We start from the raw sequence: 23,234 nt of genomic DNA on the forward strand, positions 1-23,234 counted from the left end.
TGCCAGAGAACGCCAGTCTGATGATTATCCATGTTAATAAACAGACTTGTAACTAAAAACAAACAAACAAAAAAAAAAAACCTGGGTGGCAAATTAATCCAACAGCCCCAGACACAAGAGAAAAAGACAACGATCCTGAGGTGGCCACTCTCTGCTGGGAACACTTCCCACTTGGGCAGTTTGCTTAAGAACCCCAGCCGCCTCTGGAATACCCAGAAGGCACAACCGGGCCAGGAACTGCCAGGCCTACAGTTTGGTGCTGCCAGTTTGTCTTACGATGCACACACCGTGCCCACCAGATGACAAATTCTTTGTGTTTGATAAAACTTATAAAATATTTATTAAAGACTTCAAAAAACAAGTGTTTCACATCTCACGGTCTTCGCTGAGAAAAGAAGAGTTGGGTGGGATGTTTCCAGCAAAACCAGTTCTACAATGGCACGGTACCAGACCGTTCTTGTGGGAATATGAGGGGGAAAAGTGATTGACATTCTTTCCACTGTAACGACCAATGGTGTTCACTGGTTTCTTGACTGATTCACTGGTCACAAAAAAATTCATAGCACACTGACTAGCAATGCAATGTTATGGAAATACCTCTTACATTCTAAGAGACTATAACTTTTGCTGGACTTCACAGCCAGATTAATAATACACCTCTGGGTTACTTAGACTTTAGACTAAGAGCCTGCTATGTACCCAGACTGTTTGTTTAACCTGCCTTTAGAACAGCGTGACACCCAACTTACTTGCCTTGGATTTCCCAGTATTCAGCTTTTACAAGTGGAGCTAATGTCACTGTAATCCTGAACTACTCACTCTTTCATGCACCCGACCTAGAGTAATGCATGTGCACCACTGCTGAGAGCAGCAAGTGGAGTGGTTGAAGCAATCTTATAAAATGAATATCCACCACTGAACACATTCACGGATAATGTTGAACTTAACTACTTGATTATAAACAATGATATTTGCAATACTGTCTGTCATTTGGGTGAGCAAAAAAATTTCTCTATAAAGTACTTCTCATTTCTTCTTATGTAATATTTTCTGTGCTGTTTAACTGAAGAGAGCAAAGCCACATTTAGGAACAGACATACATATACACATTTGTTGTAAGAAGGCTTCTTGGTCGTTCTGGCCACTCAGGAGTTCAGACCCGAAATAATCACACAGAAACTATGTTATTTGAATCACTGCTTGGCCAATAGCTTTAACATATTGCTAGCTAGCTCTTATATCTAGAATTAACCTATTTCCATTATTTTATATTTTACTACGAGGCTCATGGCCTACTGGCAATGTTCCACCTGGCAGCTAGCACACCTTTCCCCTCTGGTGGCTACATGGCATCTCCCGACTCTGCCTTCTTTCTCTCAGCATTCAGTTTAGTTTTCCCCACCTACCTGTACCCTGTGCAGGCCCAAGACAGCTTCTTTATTAACCAATGGTATTCACAGCATACAGAGGGGAATCCCACATCAGGCTTTTTAAGAGAGGGCTCGTGTTGTTAGTTGCATGAATTAAACACATTAGTGAATCCTACTGCATTGCTGTCACATTAAGGAAAGAGATCAAAACACTTGCCCGTGGTGTTGCTTAATAAAGAGTGAGCCCTAGGATAAAATGAGAAAAAAAAAAAAAGAAAAAAAAAAAGAAAGAGTGAGAGATGGATCCCTGGTTCTTGGAGAAGACTCAGGTTTGATTTCCAGTGCCCTCACATCTGGCTCACTTCTGCCTCTAACTCCTGTTCAGAGGATCTGATGATCTCTTCTGACCTCCACAAGCATCAGGCATGATGTGGCAAACAGACACACATATAAGGAAAAGCATTCAAGTAATAAAAGTATAAAAAAAAGAATGTGTAACGTGGGATTCCCCTCTGTATGCTGTGATTACCATTCATGAGTAAAGAAACCACTTTGGACCTATAGCTGGGCAGAATTTAGCCAGAACGTCAGGAGTCTGGGCAGCCAGGGAACGAACAAGTAGCTTCCCACAACAGATTGGTGCTCCAATGTGTGCTAGCTAAATCCACATAAAACCTGATAGGGCTTTGAAAGGAACTGAAGACACTAAAAAGCAAAGTTTCAAAATGACAGCTTCCTGGGCTGTGCTGCTAGCAGGAACTCTGGCTCTTTTAGGATGTTCTCCACTGAGCATTACAGACCACAAATGGGGTCTGTAGCAGAGTGCTACAACTTGCTTAGTGGCAACACAGACCTGTTGTGGCCCGACCCTGGATCTGGCTCTCAGAGGCAGAAAACATGCCTCCATCATGTTGCACTGGGCGGAGAAAGCAGGCAGGGCCGTGTTGGCCCTAGCCATGCCCACTTAACATAAAAAAAGGATGCTTCTGGTCAGAAAATAATGACAGATACTCATGCAATAAAGACCAATCCAGATGGAAAAGACCTCTAAATGGGTTACAGTGTTAGATAAATGTACATAGATAAGCTTGGGAGAGAAAAAAAATAGTTGTCAAAAAAGTAAGTGGTTTAAAAAAATAAAACAAAGTCTTTAAAGAGACAGATTAAACTTGAAGAAAAAGTAATAGAAATAAAGAAAAATAAGACAAATAGAGATGGAAAATACACAGTCTGGATTATGTATTATGGGTTTTTTTTTATGATTTTTTGACTGTGAAGAACTAAGTACAGAGAGACATTTCATTGTATGGGCTGCTAAACTAAGCCAACATATATATTTTAAAGGTATCGTAACTTCAAAATTTGGGTCTAAGGATTTGTTTCTTTGGAAAAGAGGTTCTTCTTTTGTTTCCAGAGGATGAGAACCTATGGAATCCTTCCAGACTAACATGGTTTGATGGACTAAAACCCCCCTCCCAAAAGGTCGCTGTGAACCCCCCTCCAAATCACTTTGCCCAACAAAAAGCAGGAAGCAGTTTGGAGAGAACTACACCCAAATTCCCTAAATGATTGTTTATATATGCTTGTTTACATTTAAAGGGAGATATGATATAAAGATGGATACTTTACATTGGAATGGATTTTGGTTTCTTGATACAAATTTAAGGTCAATTTTGTTATATTTCTGCTCTTGATTAAGGTATTGTGTTTGTGCAGCTCATTTAAAATGTAATATATAGGGTTGGAGAGATGGATCAGTGGTTAAGAGCACTGGCCACTCTTCCAGAGGTCCTGAGTTCAATTCCCAGCAACCACATGGTGGTTCACAACCACCTGTAATGAGATCTGGTGCCCTCCTCTGGTGTGCAGGCATACACGGAGGCAGAATGTTGTATACAGAATAAATAAATAAATAAATAAATTGAAAAAATAAAATGTAATGTATAATTAAGAAACATAGGTTAATAGATGATCATCTATAATAGTCAAGTATGTAGTCATGTTAGTTAGATTTTCTAGATATATAAAGATATAGTTCAGTTAGATAGGTATTCTTCAAATCTTTCGGAGACCTTCAGAATATGGCATTTAAAATGTTTTAAGAACTTAGGACTTTTCATGACTGTGAGACACATCTTCTCCTGGCAGCACCAATAATTTCAAAAGGAAGATGAGCACCGAAGAGGCTCCTTATGGAGTTTGGGCAAGAAATCGCTCTTGCCTGGACTGCTTGATGTTATGCTGTATGAACTGGACATGCAGTACTCACAAAAAAATGACTGCTGAAGCTGCCTAAAGAAGGTAGATGGTCCTTCAGGGTTCCTGCTTCATAAAAGAACAAAACAAAAAGAGTCTGCTAGATATTCTGCAAGACACAAAAGAAAGTGACTGACAAACTGACAATATAGGTGGAACTGTCTTTGAAATTTCCTGCTTCATGGGAAAGTCTGCTGGATATTAGGGGTCTGAAGGCTGAAGATGGATGCCCCAATGGAACAGAAGAATTTTGGGTGACTGTCCAGGGAGAGAGATGTCTCTGTCAATTCTAAAGTTGGAAGTAGCTTACAATGCACTTCCTGTTTTCTTAGGTAAGATGATATCTTCTGGAGTCTTTGATAAAATTGAAGAATAGATGACTATAATTATAGTTTTCCTTAGTTATGATAAAAAGATATAAATATTGTAACTGTAATTCTTGCTTGATATCTGTTTTTGTTATATATAATTTTACTATATTAAAGTTAAAACCTTTCTTTTTATTTAGACAGAAAAGGGGAGGTGATGCGGGATTCCCCTCTGTATGCTGTGAAACTTAACTATTTGTTGCTGAGATAAACAGTGGTCCCGGTATGTCATGGTGGCTGAGGGATCCATTGCCCATGGTGTGAAGTAATAGTTCTTAGATATCATAAATGTATTTGATATCAGAATGAGCTCTCACAGAATGACGAAAGGCTCGCTCAAGCCGTCAGACTTTCCATGACCTTGCTCACTCCAACACCTCAGGCATAAGCTTTCCTCAAGGTTCTCTTCAATGGCAGTAAGCCACGAGCATTGGATAGGCTGTGAAATGGATAACGCAGTTTGCTCAACATTGCTGGGACCCTGCTTGGAAAGATACTAGGTTTTATGAAGCCTGAGCCCTTACGTAGTGTATTTAAAACAAAACAAAACAAAACAAAACAAAACAAAACAAAACAGTATTTCTCCCCGGTCAGTAGTGCCGTCTGCCTTCAATCCTAGCACTTGAGAGGCAGAGAGAGGAGCATCTCTGTGAGTCTGAGGCCAGCCAGGTCTACAAGAACAAGTTCCAGGATAGGCTTCAAAGCTACAGAGAAAACCTGTCTCAAAAAAAAAACCAAACAAACAAAAAAAACAACCAACCAACTAACCAAATAAACAAACAAACCAGGATTTCTCTCTATAGCTCTGGCTGTCCTGGAACTCGCTTTATAGACCTCAAATTTAAAGATCTACCTGTCTCTGCCTTGGCCTCCCAAGTGCTAGGATTAAGGCATGCATCACCACCTGGCTTGGTGTAGATAATTTCTGTACCTTTAATCATTAAATGGTCACTTTACTAGAGAACACTGGCCACTGAATGGTCTCTATCTTCCCTTCCCTCTCAGGACTTGTTACAGAACTGCAACTGCTTACCTTATTTTAGAGCCTCTGCACAACTTACTGCTCAGTAGCTGCTCCTACAGCAGCACCACAAACATCTGAGATAGTTTCTGTGCCTGTCATTTCAAGCAAAATCTTTGATTGATAGTCCTAACATCAAACTATTCATTTTGAGACTAGTCTTGCGTTCAGTAGTTCCTACGTACCAAAAATAATTATCACTTGTTTATGGTTATTGCATTAGAAAAACACAGTATTTTAAATACAACTGTAATTCTACAGCAAATTATGTAACAGGATAACACTCTGTCTATTATTAAATAATAATAATAAACCACTTAGTAGGAATCTCAGGTAATAATTTTTACTTGATTTTGTTTTGCTCAAAACTTAAAACATATTTATCCCAATATATTTGTAAATCAAAGCCAAAATTGAATCAAAGCCAATGGATCTTTTTTCCTTTTAAGACTTTTTTCTTCCCATTTAAAGCAAATGGGAATTAAAAGAATTATCAATAGTTTGTTTTTGAAACAGGGTTTCTCTACATCCTGGCTGTCCTAGAACTCCCTGTGTAGAGCAGGCTGACCTCAGACTGATAAGATCCACCTGCCTCTGATGTTCAAGAGCTAGAACATGCCTGGCAACAGTTAAGTGCATGGCTGTTTTGCCTGCGTCCAAGTCTGTGGTTCACCAGTGGCTAGTGCCCTTGGAGGCCACAAGAGGGCTTAGAGTCCCCTGGGATGTTATCACAGATGATTAATGGATGAATCCAGTATAGCATCATCTGATGGGTGCTGTGAACTGACCCTGGATCCTCTGGGAAAGCAACAAGTGCTCTTAGCTGCTGAATTGCCTTTCTAGCCCCCAACAGTTTTATAGCAGAGAATAAATGACATTTCTTGTGTTCTTTAAACCTCCACACCCCTAGCACTGACCTTCCTGGAGTTTATTCATTCTCCTGTGCTCAGAACAAAAAGTCCTTTTTTACTATAAAAAAGAAAACTACTTAGTAGGAAAGAAGTTGGGATAAATATATCAGGCAATCTATCCAAGCACGTTTAGTAAGATATTTGTGCTAGTTAGTGTTGTCAGCGTGCTACCCAGAAGGAAGGAATCTCAGCTGAGGAACTGCCCCTCTCCAACTGCTGTAGATACAGCTGAAGCATTTTCTTGGTTGCTGATAATGGGGAGGTTGAGCCCACTGCGGACTGTATGCCCCGGGCAGGTAGTCCAGGGTTGTATAAGAAGGGTGGTACTTCAGTTCATGCGCTGACTTCTCTCAGGCAAATAAAGCACACAGACTTTCTCTCATCTTGGTTTTGGTCAGTGTTTGTTACAGTGACAGGAGACGAGGCCAGCACCCTAGCAGTAATTTTCACAGATAGTTAAGAGAGCTTTTTAATGTGGGTGTTTCATAAAACTAAAACACTATTTTTATTCAAATAGAAATGCTAGCATATTTTCTGTAGGCTTTTTGCAGGCACACCTTGAATGACAATCTTCTACTACACACCACCTTTCAGGATGCATTTACTTCAAATCCTGTTTCGTTAATAGTCTTCAGCTTAAGCCAAGTAACTAATCTCACACTGTAAGTTTTATAGATCAACAAGAAAAGTAAACCTGGGTCTAGAAATTGTTATTACTAAGTCATCTTAAATAAGGATAGATTTTAAGTTTAAATACCTGGCTGTCCTGGAACTCACTCCACAGGCCACGCTGGCCCTGAACTCACAGAGATCTGCTTGTCTCTGTCTCCTGAGTGCTGGCATTAAAGGCGTGTGCCACCACCACCTTTTATAATCAATCTTATTGTTGCAAATCTGTTAAAAATTCTTTGGTTTTTTTTTTTGTTGTTTTGTTTTTTAAAAAAAAGCCAAGTGGTGGTGGTGCACACCCTTAATCCTAGCACCCGGGAGGTAGAGACAGGTGGATCTCTGTGAGTTCAGAACCAGCCTGGTCTACAAGAGCTAGTTCCGGGATAAGTTCTAAAGTTACAGAGAAACCCTGTCTTTAAAAACAAAATCTTGGGGGCTGGAGAGATGGCTCAGAGGTTAAGAGCACTGCCTGCTCTTCCAAAGGTCCTGAGTTCAGTTCCCAGCAACCACATGGTGGCTCACAACCATCTGTAATGAGGTCTGGTGCCCTCTTCTGTCATGCAGGGATACATACATAATAAATTAATAAAAAAAAAAAATAAATAAAAAATAAAAACAAAATCTTTGTTTTTCTTTGCTATTATAACAAACACAAACATGACTTTCAGCATTAATTCCAAGCTGTTTGGTGCCAAATGAAGTTAGCTTGCTTGTCCATTACGTCTTATAGTAATAACTACAAGATGCTCGGAAGAAGGCAGCTTTTAGAGCCCCAAAAGCCTGAGAAGGCATCAGCAGAAAAGGGCAGGAAGTTTCTGACCTTCAAGCTCAACTGACCTGGTTGTTAGCCTGCTGATCTATTGATCACACAGTTCCCAGGGAAGAAACCATTTCACCTGTCCTTACTCAAAGAGGTCCCCCCTGGCTGGGCTCCAAGACAGCAGGAACTTACAAATCTCTCTCAGAAGTGTGTTTCCTGAATGGAATCGGGTCCTGTAGCCGAGTAAGCAGTAAGTTGAATGATCTTAAGAGACTAGAGACCTACCAAAGCAAAGCTGCTTTTCCAAATATGCCAATCAAATGTTAAGAATCTCTATGGAAGACATGGCATGTCACCCTTCTACGTGTTCAGAACAAGGGCACTTCACTCCAGACAGCCACAGAAGAATGCATCAAATGGGGAAGGTGGCACTAACTCGGAGGAAAGAGGAAATCTAAGTTTGCAATGAGTAATTTGGCAGGAGCAAAGATGTACATCAAAAAAGAGACGACATCATGTTATAGCTACAAAACTGAAAGGTAGAAACGGGGGCTCCAGGGCGAGGTCAGACTACAAGGTGAACAAGCTGTCTTAAACAGTACTTTTTTGGAGCTGGGCAAGTGGCACAGGTTCAAAGCCAGCCTGGACTACATAAAAAAAAAAAAAAAACCCTCTCTTAAAACACCCCTCACACAAACACGCAAGTACGTCTTGGTTGTAAGGACAAGGTTTTGGAAGTGTCATTTCATTTTTATTACCGCACTCTCTTTTTTTCAATCCCAGAGACAAGGAGGACTGAGGGGACCCACAATCACAATCCTCTCTGCCCTGCTCCTTCCATCTGCTGTGGCACACAGGGACCAAAGAGATACGGTCAGGCATAAGCTCAGGGAAGAGCACGGCTCATCAGTAAGAAGGAAGGGGATGCGCAGGGCTCTCTGCACCACTCACTATAAATGTAGTTCTTACACAAGCAGAATGCACAGTCCTACATCTAAGTAACCCCTGGCTGTCTTCCTGACATTTTCCTTTTTAAAATGATATATACTAATTTATCTTTATATCTGTGGGGCAGGGGAGGTGGGAGGTGCACGCCATGGCATGCCTGCAGAGTCAGGGAACAGCGTTAGAGAGATAATTCTCTTCTGCCACGTGAGCCCTGGGGATCACACTCCAGTAGTCAAGCTTGGAGGCAAGCACCTGTTGAGCCATCCTGCCTGCCTTTTCTTGACGTTTTTGCAAAGTTTGTTCAAAACATTTTTTAAAAAGCATCCTTTAAAATTACAATTCCTAGCTGAGCAGTGATGGTGTACACATTTATTCTCAGCAGAGGCAAGAAAATCTCTGAGTTCAAGGCCAGCCTGGTCTATAGGGCAAGCTCCAGGGCAGCCAGGGATACACAGACAAACCCAATCTCAAAAACCCAAAAATAGCGGGGCAGTGGTGGCGCACGCCTTTAATCCCAGCACTCGGGAGGTAGAGGCAGGCGGATCTCTGTGAGTTCAAGGCCAGCCTGGTCTAGAAGAGCTAGTTTCAGGACAGGAACCAAAAAGCTACAGAGAAACCCTGTCTCAAAAAAATAAAAAAAATCAATGGGGGCTGTGAGATGGCTCAGTGGTTAAGAGCATTGCCTGCTCTTCCAAAGGTCCTGAGTTCAATTCCCAGCAACCACATGGTGGCTCACAACCATCTGTAATGAGGTCTGGTGCCCTCTTCTGGCCTGCAGACATACACACAGACAGAATATTGTATACATAATAAATAAATAAATAAATATTTAAAAAAAATCAAAAATATATAAATAAAAAAATGCAATTGCTCAGAAAAGAGCTAAGTTTAAACACATAATACCTTAATATCTAATTAAAATGGCTTTAATATAACAGCATAAATTTCTCCTCAAGGAAGATTCCATGATCAAACACGTCCCCTTTTAGTTCACAATGCAGATTAGAATTCAGAAAGCACCAGTGGTGGTGCACATCTTTAATCCCAGCACTCGGGAGGCAGAGGCAGGTGGATCTCTTTGAGTTCTGGCCAGGCTGGTCTACAGAGTAAGTTCCAGGACAGGCTCCAAAGCCACACAGAGAAACCCTGTCCTGAAAAATCAAATAAATAAATAAATAAATAAATATCAGGGAACACTGTGGTTCAGGGTTAAACATTTTTTAAGAAGTGTTTTCTGGAGTCTGGGAAGATGGATCAATGGGCAAGAGTGCTTTCTCTGCAACACTGGGACCTGAGTTTGAATCTCAGCACCCACACAAGAGACTCAGCATGGCTGAACATGTGTGTAACTGCATTTAGGTGCAGGACTGAAGAAGGTGAATGCTGAGAGCTGGCTGCCCAGACACCTAGTAGAAAATGAAAACTCGCAGAACAGTGAGAGTCACAGAGGATGACACAGTGCCCTGTTCTGGACACTGGAGCACATGCATACCCATGGGTCCACACAGTCACATGTGTGCACCACACTCTCCCTCCACACACACACATGAACTATTCTCAAGACTTGAGAGATGGCTCAGGGAGTAGTCCAGACAAAGTCAGGCACATGGTAGCAGCTTTCTATAATCCCAGTGTTGCTATGGTAACATGGCAGAGACAAGACAATTCCTGGAGGCTCCTGGAACAGCTGCAGGTATATTGCAGGGGCAAACAGGAGACCAGTTTTGCTAAGGTGGAAGAGACCACCAACTCTCTGACCTCCATCCATGCATAAGTATTTTCAAATCTTTACCAAACCTGCTTCTTTTCCCAACAGAATACAAACTGGCACATTTTAAGAAATGAGTACAGAACACAACTGGTAAAACACAAGACCAAAAGTAAATAAAGGGTTAATAGGGCACTGAAGAGATTATTAGGGTAAGAGAGAGAAGAAAGATGAAAAATTCAAAAAACAGATATTCTCTACCTTATGCGTTCTGGTTTTTGTTTCAAAATAAGGTCATGCTTGTAGCCAGGCTGGCTTGAAAACTGGTGATCCTCTTGCCTCAGCCTCCCAAGTGCTATGATTACAGGGTGGCTAAACATACCTGGCTTTCTACTTTACAGTTTTAATCTAGCAGTATGTCATTTATCATATTGTTGGCTCAACAGACTGGCCCTACTCTATAATTATTTCCCTCTTCCAAGAAAATGATTCCCATTAAGCCCATTTCTAGAGCACTGTGAGTTCTACCACTCAATCCCATACTATGGCCAAAAGAAACTGAACAAAGCAGAAAGTTAGGATTTTTAGGCTATCCCCTCACGTAGCTAGAAGGGAATTAAAGAAGCTCATGAATGGCTGGCCATATTTATAAATGAACACCGTGCTAATGATGTGTAAGTGCAACTCCTCTTACCAGCTCTGCAACTCAGCAAACGCTTGCTTCATTTTCTTGATGGATGCATCCATCTCTTCTTTAACTACGACTCGGTACCGCGCAAGAGACACGGTGCAGCGCTGGAGGTCTTTCACAGATTTCTCAATGTTAGAACCTTGGAGGGAAAAAACAAGCCATTACTTTAAAAAGAAACATGCAAATTAAAAGTTGGATCTGAATGTGTTAAGTCAAACATCATCATATGGACTACCACCTTTTCCAATTCCAACAAAAGAAACTCTTTTTTTTTTTGTTTTATTGTTTTTGTTTTTTTCAAGACAAGGTTTCTCTGTGTGGCTTTGGGGGCCTGTCCTGGAACTCGCTCTATAGACCAGGCTGGCCCCGAACTCAGAGATCTGCCTGCTTCTGCTTCCTGAGTGCTGAGATTAAAGGCATGCGCCACCACTACCCAACAAAGATGCGCATTCTTGTTTTCCCTGTCTCTCATTTCTGTTTTCTAAGATCAAGTCTCTGTAATCATGGTTGACACTGGAATTCATGTGTATACCAGGTCAGCCTTGAACTTGACATGATCCTCCCACTTCTTCCTCCTGAGAGCTGGGATTAGACAGCAACTATCAATAGTTGTGTATGTATGTGTACAATATGGGCCTACACACACTTTTAATTTTACATGTATGTGCATGCAGGGGTATGTGCCAGAGATTAACCACGAGTTTCATTTCTCAGGAGTCACCCACCTTTTTTATTTTTATGTTTTAAGATTTACTTTTTTATTTTATGTATGAGTTTTCAGCCTGCATATATATGTGCTTACCCAACTTATAATAAACAGTGGGATGGAAGCTATGAAAAAAAATGTGTTTACCATGTGTGAGCTATAATGTGGGTCATGTGGGTTCTGGAAACTGAACCCTGATCCTCTGCTAAAGCAACTTAACTGCTGAGCCATCTCTCTAGCCCCCTACCTTGCTTTTTGAGAGAGAATCTCTCACTGGGACCTAGGGCTCACCAACAGGGAAGGCTGGTTGGCCCAGAGACTCTTCTGTCTCCACAGCACAGGGCTTTTCATGCACCTGACCACGCCTGGCTTTTCTATGCTGGGCTCCACACTCAGGTCCTCATTCTTGCACAGCAGACACTCTGCTGACTAAGCCATCTCCCCAGTAGCCACATTTCCAATTGCATCAATTTTTTGATGGACTCTTAGTATACTATCCAGGCTAAACATAAACTCCTCAGTCTCTAGAGCAGTTGGAACTAAAGCCTTTGCCAGTGAATCCTGTTACAGGGAGCCACTTGTTGCTTCCTGGCTGCTCAGCAGCTCAGCCCCGAAATAATCACCAGGAACTATATTATTTAAATCAATGCTTGCCCCATTAGCTCTAGCTTTTTTTAAAAATATTTATTTATCTATTATGTATACAATATTCTGTCTGTGTGTATGCCCGCTGACTAGAAGAGGGCACCAGACCTTATTACAGATGGTTGTGAGCCACCATGTGGTTACTGGGAATTGAACTCAGAACCTTTGGAAGAGCAGGCAATGCTCTTAACCTCTGAGCCATCTCTCCAGCCCTCTAGTTCTAGCTTCTTATTTGCTAACTCTTACATCTTAATTTAACCCTTCTCCATTAATCTTGCATCACTACGAGGTCATGGCCCACAAGCAAAGTTTTAGCGTGTCTGTCTCTGGCAGCAGTTCCATGGCTTTTCTCTGACTCCTCCTTCTTTCTTCCAGTATTTAGTTTTCCCCGCCTAGCTAAATTCTGCCCTGCTATAGGTCCAAAGCAATTTCTTTATTCATTAATGGTAATCACAACATACAGAGGGGAATCCCACATCAGAATCCAGTTCATTTTTCAATACAAAATTTTCCTCCTTCCAATTTGATTTCCTTTAGAATTTATCTAAGTTTTTAATCCCTGTGCATACTTTTATTTTTGCTTGGTTGGATATTCTCACCCTGGCCATTTGGCAGCAAGCTGGGGGCTACTACCAAAATGAAAAGGAAGTGCTGACCAAATGTAGGTCATGAGCTAGCAAAAAGGCTCAGAGGGCAAAGGCCCACACTGTCAAGCCTGACAATCTGAATTTGACCCCGAGATGCTATGAAAGAGAAACAAAATTGACTCCCAAAAGTTTTTCTTGGGCCGGGCGATGGTGGCGCACGCCTTTAATCCCAGCACTCGGGAGGCAGAGGCAGGCGGATCTCTGTGAGTTCGAGGCCAGCCTGGTCTACAAGAGCTAGTTCCAGGACAGGAACCAAAAGCTACGGAGAAACCCTGTCTCGAAAAATCAAAAAAAAAAAAAAAGTTTTTCTTGGAGTATATGGTAGGCAGGCAGGAAATCACAGACACACACACACAAATAAATAAATAAACGAATAAACAAGTGAGTGTTGGTGGGGTGGTGGTGGTGGCACACAACTGGGTGGTGGTGGTGGTGGCACACAACTTTTAATCCCAGCACTTAGGAGACAGAGACAGGCAGATTTCTGTGTGTTCAAGGCCAGCCTGGCCTACAAGCAAGTTATAGAACAGCCAGGACCATTATACAGTGAAACCCTGTCTTGAAAACAAATAAATAAATAATGTAATAAATAAATAAATAAATATAAAAATTTTAAAATGTAGCTCTTATGGAAAAATATTTTTAAAAATAGCTACAACTTATGACAGCCCTCTATATTTCTATCTCATTGTTCACTTGAGAGGATCGTTACATACATACATACAGACGGACTAATATGTCTGTTTAATAACTGACTGTTCATTTAAATGATTATTATAAGTTTAGAAAAACAGGACTTGTTGGATGGGGTGATGAATATCTTTGATCCCAGCTCTCAGGAGGTAGAGGCAAGCAGATTTCTGTAAATCTGAAGTAAGCCTGATCTACAGAGAGAATTCCAGGCAAGACCAGAGCTACACAGTGGGACCCTGCTTCAAAATACACACATGCATGCATGCTCAGCAAGAGTTATTACTAGTTAGTGCTAAGTATTATCTGTTGTTGAGATGAGGTCAACTGCTTTAGCCCAGGCTAGCCTAGAAGCTGTGGTCTTCCTTCCTCAGGCTCCCGAGCACCAGGATTACAGGTATGTTCTAAGCAAAAGTAAATGATTATAATAGTCGTATTTTAAGAAAGAACTGGGCCGGGCAGTGGTGGCACACACCTTTAATCCCAGCACTCGGGAGGCAGAGACAGGCAGATCTCTGTGAGTTCGAGGCTAGCCTGGTCTACAAGAGCTAATTCCAGGACAGGCTCCAAAGCCACAGAGAAACCCTGCCTCGAAAAACCAAAAAAAAAAAAAAAAAAAAAAAAAAAAAAGTAAAGAACTACCACCACCAACCAATACCAAGTATTTCAGAGGACATGCTCCTGTTAGAGCATCCGTCTGCTGGACTTCAGGAAGAGCACAGAGCTGGAGAGAGCAGTGAGTGTCCTGTCAGACACAGGCTTTCACACGTTGATTCAACCAGAATAAACACGAAGGAAACAGCATAGGCATCTGCAGTGACGCAGAGGGAACAGGGCAGTGTTAGCTAGGTCATCCTGGCAGTAGGATTTGGCCACAACTCACAAAAAGGTCCCTGCTGCTATGCTCCTATATCAAGACACTGTAACATGCAGGGATTACAGCACAGGCAGAAATGGTCTCCTGAGGCCCCCTGGAACTTCAGCCACAGGAGCAACAGTCACACTGTTCTCTTTGGTCAAAACAGCTGCTTTTTTTTTTTCTCTCCCAAGTGGGCCTTGGATTTACCTAGCTTTTTATTGGTAGAAGACGACAGAACATTCTCCATTCCCAGATTTGAAACCTGGGCTCCTGTGGTGGCTCTTGAGAGAGATTTGGCAGCATTCCGGGACTGCTGGGCATTCGGAACAGAGTGCGGAGTCAAAGATTTGGGCTCAAAGTCAGAGACACCATTCTCCAGCACAGATCCTGTGCAAGAAAGAGGGGGAATTATCTAAGTTGTATTCAGTATAGAAAGAAAGCAGATAAAAAGTGCTAGACAAAGTCATGCCTATTAAAAAGGCTATTGGCTTCCATAAGCTACAATGAAGAAAAAAGTTTCATAACGTCTCAGAGGAAAAAAAATAATTTAAAAGCTTTAGGGAGTAAAGAAAGGGCAGAACTGGAAATGAAGAGAGCGCTTGTACACAATGAACTAGAATCCACTGGTTCTCGTCGGTTTGGTTTGTTTGCAGCCAGGTACAGTATTTTTTTCTCTGCATCTTTAAAAAAATATGTATGTGTGTGAATTAGCCAATAAAAAAAACAGCAAAAAAGCAGAACAAAATTTTTACATTAACATCACCTTTAAGAACCCAGGTACACTAAAGCAGAGGGAACAAGATTAATAAACAAATACCTTTTAAAATGTAATTATGTTACATTTGTTTTATTATTTTGTGTATATGTTTTTTTCTTTGCCTGCATGTGTATCTGTGTAACACATGTAAGCAATGCCCCGGAAGCCAGAAGAGGGTGTCAGATCCGCTGGTACTGGAGTTATCGATGGCTGTGAGACACAGTGTGGGAACTGGGGATCAAACTGGGCCCTACGCAAGAGCAACCAGTGCTCTTAACCACTGGCCCAGCACTCCAGACTCCCTCCAAAACAAAAACATTACTTTTTCTGTTCTTTTCGCTCTTTGTTGTTGTTGGGAGGGAACAGGGTTTCTCTATGTACCACTGGAACTCTCTGTATGAGACCAGGCTGGTCTCAAACTCCCAGAAATCTGCCTGCCTCTGCCTCTCAAGGGCTTGGATTAAAGGCGTGAGCCACTATGCCTGGTTTCCAAACAAGTTATTTTTCAAAGAGAAGCATTTACAAAATCATTATTACAAGATAAATGAATGCAGCACGAACAATAAAAAGTCAGAGACAAATATTGGAGTTCAATTTGAAGATCAGAAAAGCAAAGCAGCCAGTCACTTGAGCGACCTTTTACCTCTATCAATTCTGTAGACTGAAAGGGTGAGAGCCTGTCTCCATGAATCCTCAGACTCCACACTCCACTGAGTTCCTGTCTCTTCCCCTTTATATTCCTCTTTCTGCCCAGCCATTATCACACTCGTCTCCACCTCCCTAGTACTGGGATTAAAGGTGTGAGCCACCATCACCTGAATCTGTTTTTGGATCTTGTGTAGCCTAGGGTGGCTTTGAACTCACAGAGATCTGTCTGCCAAGTGCTGGGATTAAAGGTGTGCGCCACCACGGCCCAGTGACCAATTATATTTAATGTAATAATAAGTGTCTCAACCAGTAGACCCCTTCACCGTCCTATTTTTTTTTTTTTGCACAAATTAACTTCCCAAAATCTTTATAAAAACAAAAACTCACCAGTTCTATCCAGTGTATCTGGTGTGGCAAACTCAGGATCTTCCAATTCTCTGGCATCTATAGAAAGTGTCTCCAACCCTTCACTGAGTGAGTCCACAGACTCAGCATCATTGATGGCACCGTTAACATGGTAACCATTGATGCCACCTTTCTCTGAAGATGCAGGTTGTTCCTCTTTAATGGGTACTGACTTACTGGAGTCTGGGACACTGTTATTTGCTTCTGATGCAGGCTTTGGTTTGCTTTTCTTCTTTTTGTTCTAAGGTTATCAAAGATTCGAAAAAAAAAAAAAGAAAGGAAAAAGCAGATCCTCCAATACAACTCAGAGGTAACTAATTCCAGCTACAAAAGAAGTCAGTGTTATCAACTTTGTACACATTCTTCTAAAAACTGAAGCAATTTTGTTTATGTTGAACTAATGACAAAAACAATACTTTACTATGTAAAACTGCATTTTGAATGAACTCTTGAAATAAAATACTTTTCATAGCAAAACATATTTTTATTTCTTTTTATTTTATGTGCAATGGTATGACAGTTGTTAGCTGCCATGTGGGTACTGGGAATTGAACCCAGGACCTCTGGAAGAGCATTATAAGTGCTCTTAACCACTGAGCCATCTCTCCATCCGCTGCAAAACCTATCTTTAAGCAAAATGAAGTTATAAAAAGTAAAAGGCGGGGCTGGAGAGATGGCTCAGTGGTTAAGAGCATTGCCTGCTCTTCCAAAGGTCCTGAGTTCAATTCCCAGCAACCACATGGTGGCTCACAACCATCTGTAAAGAGGTCTGGCGCCCTCTTCTGGCCTTCAGGCATACAGACAGAATATTGTATACATAATAAATAAATAAATAAATTTAAAAAAAAAAAAAAAAAGTAAAAGGCAACAGCAAAAAATGTAACATATTTTTAAAGTGAAATATAAACAGAGCTCTAAATAACCACAATAACCACAATAATAATAGAGAAAATATAATCTATAAGTAATTTAATGAAGCATACCTCAGTACAATAACTGACAAATAATGAAACCTGTGCTGCAGTGTGGCTTTCAACTACTACATTAGCAAAGGTCCACTCTGCAGACAGCTAGGACTGCTCTGGAAATAGCCAGGCATTTTCATAAATATCAGGGTGAGTGGAAACCTAGTAGTGCTTTTGAAAGCTACAAACGCACACACCTTTCAACCGGCAGTTCTAACAACAGCAATCTATCCTGGCCAGCACTGTCAGTGTATACAGGATTATTCATCGCAGCACTGCTATATTAATGAGGACAGAGAAATCATGCAAATGTATGTCAGTAGGGGACTGAGACATTCCAGGCTCCATTACATGGAATGTGCGAAGAAGAAAATACATATTTGCAACTGTTTATGTGAATAAAGTATCTTGGAAGCTACATAAGATTGGGGTTGTAGCTCAGTGGTAAAGCACTTGCCTAGCATGCACAAGGCCCTAAGTTTGATCTCCAATGCCAAAAACAACAAAAAATGAATTAATGAATAAATAAATAAACTAATAATTCTGTCTGCCTGGTGGAAAAGTGGGCACCAAATGGCTGGGGAAAAGAGGTAGGGTAAAACTATTACAGGGTACATTTATACCTTGGAAATCGAAAACATGTAAATAAAAAAATCTTTGTTTTAGCAACAGATAGCTATGCTGGCAACATCGAGCGTTTCTACTCCTAAGACTAGATGAGTAAACCAGTCAGTTCTCATGCCAGGCCTTCTGATGACCTTGTCCAGCAGAATAACTCCTGAACTTGGCATTCAGTTTCCTCCTCTATCTTACTTTCTCCCATGTTATTACACATGTGTAATTAGCAGCACACACTCATGTCTTATTAGGCTAATTTAAGGGTTGTGTTACAGATTCAAGCACTGGAGAGTATCAGACTATTCATCTATTTTCTTCCACCAGTTCATGTCACACACACGCACACACACACGCACACACACACATGCACACACACACACACACACACACACACTATGCACATGGCTTGTGTTGTTAATAATTTATGTTTTGAGGTCAATAAATCGTGACACTGGTGTTTTGGGCACTCAAAGCTATGTATGCTGGGTGAAGCCAGTGAGACAGTATGAAGAGCAGCAGGCCCAGAAAGCTTCATGAGGACCTGAACAGCATAACATGACTCTGGGAAAAAAATTCACAAAGGTTAATAAAGCCAAACCTGGCTTGGTCAAGAAATCATTTCAGGGCTGGCAAGACTTGTCAGTGAGTAAAGTATCTTTCACACAGCCTGACCACCTGAATCCAATCCCTGGAATCCACGCTGGAAAGAGAAACCCAACTCCCCCAAGCTGTTCTCTGCACCATGGCAGGAATACACCTACACACACACACAACACAATAATGAAATTTAAAAAAAAAGCATTTCAGAACACAACACTAACTTAAAGGAAAATGCTCCTAAAAGAGTTGGTACTTAATTCAAATCGGCACTTAAGCATTCTTTAAAGGCAGCACTCCTGGGTTACAGAGCCTTGGGAAGAATTCAGAACCCAGCTAGTGTACCACGGGAGGGAAGCAATTTGGGTCTTAGAAGGATATAAGTAAAGGGATTAAGAACTAATGTATTAGGCATTATAATGAGAATATGTATGTATTAGTATTTAGTATTATTTTAATTTTGTTGTGGCTTTTTCCCCCCCAGACAGGGAATGGCCTTGAACTCCCGATCCTCCTAAGTGTGGGGACCACTGGTAAGAGCCATCACATCTATATACTTCTACTTCATAGATGAGCAAACTAAAGTCAGACAATACCCGCAGCTCACAAGACCAGATGAGGCAGAACAGGACAGAAACCCAGTTCTGACTGACTCTGAAGCCCAAATGCTTTCTATTCTTTAACATGTAACATCAGATGTCCCAGGAAGGCAAGCAGCCTGAAGGAACAAAATATGGGCTAGTAAGATGGGCAGCAGGTGAGCATGCCAATCAAACCTGGCAACTTGAGTTCCACCCACAGAAAGCACTTAGAGGTGAAAGGAGAGAACACACTCCACAAAGCTACCCTCTGGCCTCCGTGAGCTCATATATATGCAAACATACAAACAATAAATACAGATACAAGGATAAAGTTTTTAAAGAAGCTAAAGCTCTCATTTGGCTTTAAGTCAAAACCACTACTACTAGAAACATGACACAGTTGTCTGACCTGAAAATGAACTGTTTAGTCTATGAAACAAATCTGACTGGAAGCCAGTTGCCTTTCCTGGAGGCACTGTATTTCTGACATGCTTGCTTGCTTCTCCTCTTGTCTAGAGCAACCCCAGCAACTGTACCTGCAAATTTAATACTTTCTGCCTCCAACCACAGGGGGCAAACTCTGGAATACAGCAGTGTCGCAATGTCAAAACGGCATTGTTGAGATGGTAAACAGATGGCAAACATATGGAAACATTTTCTTTCAAATATTATGAGATGTATGGAGTTGGCTGTGAAATCTGACGTCAGTGATCACCAGGGTAGATAGACAGGTGTCCCGCCTCCACCCACAATGCTCCTCTACTGGAGCCTCCAAAGAAGCTCTAATACTCTTTAAAGCCTTTTTTCTTTTTAAAAATTATGTGGGGTTCTTTGTCCTCCTATACATATGTGCACCTAATGCCTGTGGAGGTCTAAAGAGGTCCAGACCTTCTGCCCCTTGAGTTACAAATAGTAAGCTGCTATGTGGAGCCAGGAACTGCACCCAGTTCCTCTGCCGGAGTAGTAGGCTGCTATTACCTGCTAAGCCATCTTGCCAGCCCCTAAAGACTAATTTATAAGGAAACAAAACAATATAAATATCATGCTCTTACATATAACTCATCTGTACCTTTTTCTTGCCTGTTACTATCCATTCCTTGAGTACTTCACTGGCACTGCCTGAAAAAGAAATCAGAGAGATAGATATATTTCCTCTTGTGCCACACACACGGTAAAGGAGGAGTCAGTCTGTTTCATAATTGCTGGATAGAGTAGTGAAGTAATCATGTCATGTTTCTGCTACACTGGCCTACTGCGGTCTCCTGGCCATTTAAGATTCTCTATATATCTTTGTCTGAGCACAAGGATGACTAGTCTTCCCCTAAGAATGCTGTCTTCCCCCTCCATGTTACAGACCATCTTGACTGTGGTGTTTGGGAAGAGCTGCACCCTACATCAGACTCAAACCCTAATATAAAGAAAACATGATGACGGAGGAAAAACTCTGTAGACTTTGACTTGTTTCTCCTGTATTCACAAATCCAGGAAAGGGCAGTGGGGAGTCCTGACCTGACACCACTCTTCTTGAAGGCAAAACAGCTTCAAGTAAGGTTATACAGAAAGAATTTTAAAAGCACTTAACTCTATAAATTCAAGAAGTTGAACAAGATTATTGTTTTCTATCTAATATAGAGAACATAAGGAAACTGAACTCGGGCTGGAGAGATGGCTCAGTGGTTGATGTGGGAGTGTCATATATCAATCTGTTGATTTCATTGGTTAAGCAATAAAGAAACTGCTTGGCTCTCATAGGTTAAAACATAGGTGGGAGGAGTAAACAGAACAGAAGGCTGGGAGAAAGAAGCTGAGTCAGGGAGTCGCCATGATTCTCCCACTCCAGGCAGACGCAGGTTAAGATCATTCCTGGTAAGCCAGCTCGTGGGCTACAGCAGATTATTAGAAATGGGCTAGTCCAGGTGCGAGAGCTAGACTAGAAGAGGCTAGATAGAAATGGGCCAAGCAGTGTTTAAAAGAATACAGTTTCGGTGTAATTATTTCAGGGCATAAACTAGAGCTAGTCATGTGGGCAGCCAGGTGCCGGGGACGCAGGCCCGCCGCTTTTATTACTACAAGTGGTTAAGAGCATTGCCTTCTCTTCCCAAGGTCCTGAGTTCAATTCCTGGCAACCACATAGTGGCTCACAACCATCTGTAATGAGGTCTGGTGCCCTCTTCTGGCCTGCAGACAAACACACAGACAGGATATAGTATACATAATAAATAAATAAATATTTAAAAAAAAAAGGAAACTGAACTCATATGTTTGAGTTACCTGCCAGAACCAAACTAAATGATAATGGAGTTTGAAAATAAATGCTGAGTCCTTGAATTGGTCAGCTGTTCCTGGCTGCTGAGTTACTCCTTTGTAACAGTCACTTAAATTACTTTATCCAGCTCCATTCAAGCCCCTTATACCATGAGTTCGTTTGGGGAGGGGGGGGGCATAATTTTTTTAAATGGGGTCTCACTGTACAGTGGGAGACTGGCCTAGAAGTCACTATATAACAAGGACTGGCCTCAAGTCATAGTTGCCTCAATGTCTCAAATACTGGGATTGCAACAATGTGCCACCACACTTGGTCTGATTTCTTAAACACTAGTAGATAAAACTTTTAATAATAAAGGAGTTTTCTTAGTTTGTCTTTTTCTATAGTTTTTCTATAGCTTGGGAATGAAAAGAGTATCTCACATTAACAAAATATCACAGTACACAGCAGACTGTGAGCTATGGTTCAGGTACCAAAAGTCTAAACTTGAGATAGGATTACCTTCCATGAATGCTTGAACTGTTTTGTCCACACAATTATCAAAGTGCTGCAAAACCAGGATGATTTCATTGTTGCTCCTATTAGGAACTATTGCACGCACTGCGCTTATCTGGAAAAGATGACAGAGCTGTGTAATTCTAACACGAGTAGGTCACTGGCCAGCTGCAGTGTATCAGGGAGAACACAGCGTCATTTTCCTTTCAGCAGTTTTATCACTCTTTAATGTCAGTAAGGACACACACAACCATCACACTGGGAATAATAAAGAGAAAAATGATAACGCCACACGAAAACTTAATTTCAAATTTCAAAAAGGCAGAACATTTATAGAAATAAAAGGGTACCACTGAGATGGCCAGTGAATAAAAGCATTTACAGTGACCCGAGGATCTGAGCTCAGTCTCTAGAACCCACGGTGAAGGCAGAAAACTGACACCGCCACACAAGCTACAAGGTCCTTATACATCTGCATGTACACACCAACACACTCTCTCCCACACACAAATAATAATATTAATTTATATTTTTAAAGTTAGAAGGTGCTGAGTATGGGCTTAACTCCCTGCACTCAGGAGCCTGGCAGATCTCTGTAAGTTCAAGGCCAGTCTGGTCTACTTAGTGAGTTCCATGTCTCAAAAAAACAAAAACAAAAACAAAAAATTAGATGGTATGCACAAGATTATATGCCAAGAAAGAGTAGGCAATTAAGATATGGTGTCACACAAATGTAGTTTCATTTAGGTGCCAGCTATTAATTTACCATCAGTGGCTCTTCACTGTAAGCAAACTATAGATTAAGTAGAAAATTTAATGAACCATTAACCCTAACAGCTTAGGTTTTTGTTTTTTAAATGTCTGTGTGTCATGCATGTATGAGTCTGATATACAGGAACATATGTGTGTGAGTACAAGTCCCCATGCACACTGTAAAAGCCAGAGGGCACTGGCTCTTCCATTCTATAACTCTCCACTTCATTCCCTTGAGGCAGAGTCTCTCACCTGGAGTGCGGCTGGCAGCCAGCAGGCTCCAGGGGTCCTCCTATCTATTCCTCCCATCGTGCTGGGGTCACAGCTACATGCAGGTCTGTGTGTGGGTTCTGTGGATCCAAATTCAAGTCCTCATGCTTGCACAGCAAGTGCTCTCACCACTGAGTCAAAATTTTTCCAGCCCAACAACTTAGATTTGTATACAGTACTATTCAGAACACTTGTTACAGAGATAACTGACAGAGATCGTCTGAATTAGTATAGGCTATTTTAGGTGCATAAAACATAATGCACTAGCAATAATCCAGCTTAATAAAATAAAACAAATGCAAATAAAGTCCACTGGACATCTCCTACATCCTGTTTCACCAGGAATTCCTATTCCAAAATTTGATTTAATTTTAATATATTTGTATTTTCATGCAGTATATGTATATTTCCATAAATAATATATACTATTTTATATAAGTATTATTTCATCATGGCATATCTTTTTTAGTTTTTTGCCACACATTATTTTCTTCATATTGATAAGCATGTTTGTTATTCATATATTTTAACACACACATTGTACACAGCATTCCTATTGTATAATATATCTAATTTATTCATTCTCCTGTTAATGGGTAATTAGAACTTTTTTTGTTGGTTAGCTTTTGT

At 41.1% G+C, this 23,234-nt stretch overlaps 1 protein-coding gene across 2 annotated transcripts in view; it reads right to left on the minus strand.

Moving 5' to 3' along the window:
* Positions 1-23,234, minus strand: part of Spats2 (spermatogenesis associated serine rich 2) — a 70,134-nt gene that overhangs the window by 16,195 nt on the left and 30,705 nt on the right. The window contains exons 2-7 of one of the 2 annotated variants that reach the window (XM_041642494.1): positions 22,587-22,684; positions 21,588-21,696; positions 19,890-19,939; positions 16,042-16,300; positions 14,457-14,636; positions 10,706-10,841 (exon numbers count right to left, since the gene is read on the minus strand). In XM_041642494.1, coding sequence (XP_041498428.1) covers positions 10,706-10,841; positions 14,457-14,636; positions 16,042-16,300; positions 19,890-19,939; positions 21,588-21,696; positions 22,587-22,643 — 791 coding nt within the window. In that variant the 5' untranslated portion in view covers positions 22,644-22,684. The remainder of the gene's footprint in view (positions 1-10,705; positions 10,842-14,456; positions 14,637-16,041; positions 16,301-19,889; positions 19,940-21,587; positions 21,697-22,586; positions 22,685-23,234) is intronic. The other variant, XM_041642493.1, reaches the window with a different exon arrangement.

This window comes from Microtus oregoni, unplaced genomic scaffold, assembly GCF_018167655.1.
Source record: "Microtus oregoni isolate MIOR12 unplaced genomic scaffold, Mior012 000077F_ref0000221, whole genome shotgun sequence".
NCBI classification, from domain to species: domain Eukaryota; kingdom Metazoa; phylum Chordata; class Mammalia; order Rodentia; family Cricetidae; genus Microtus; species Microtus oregoni.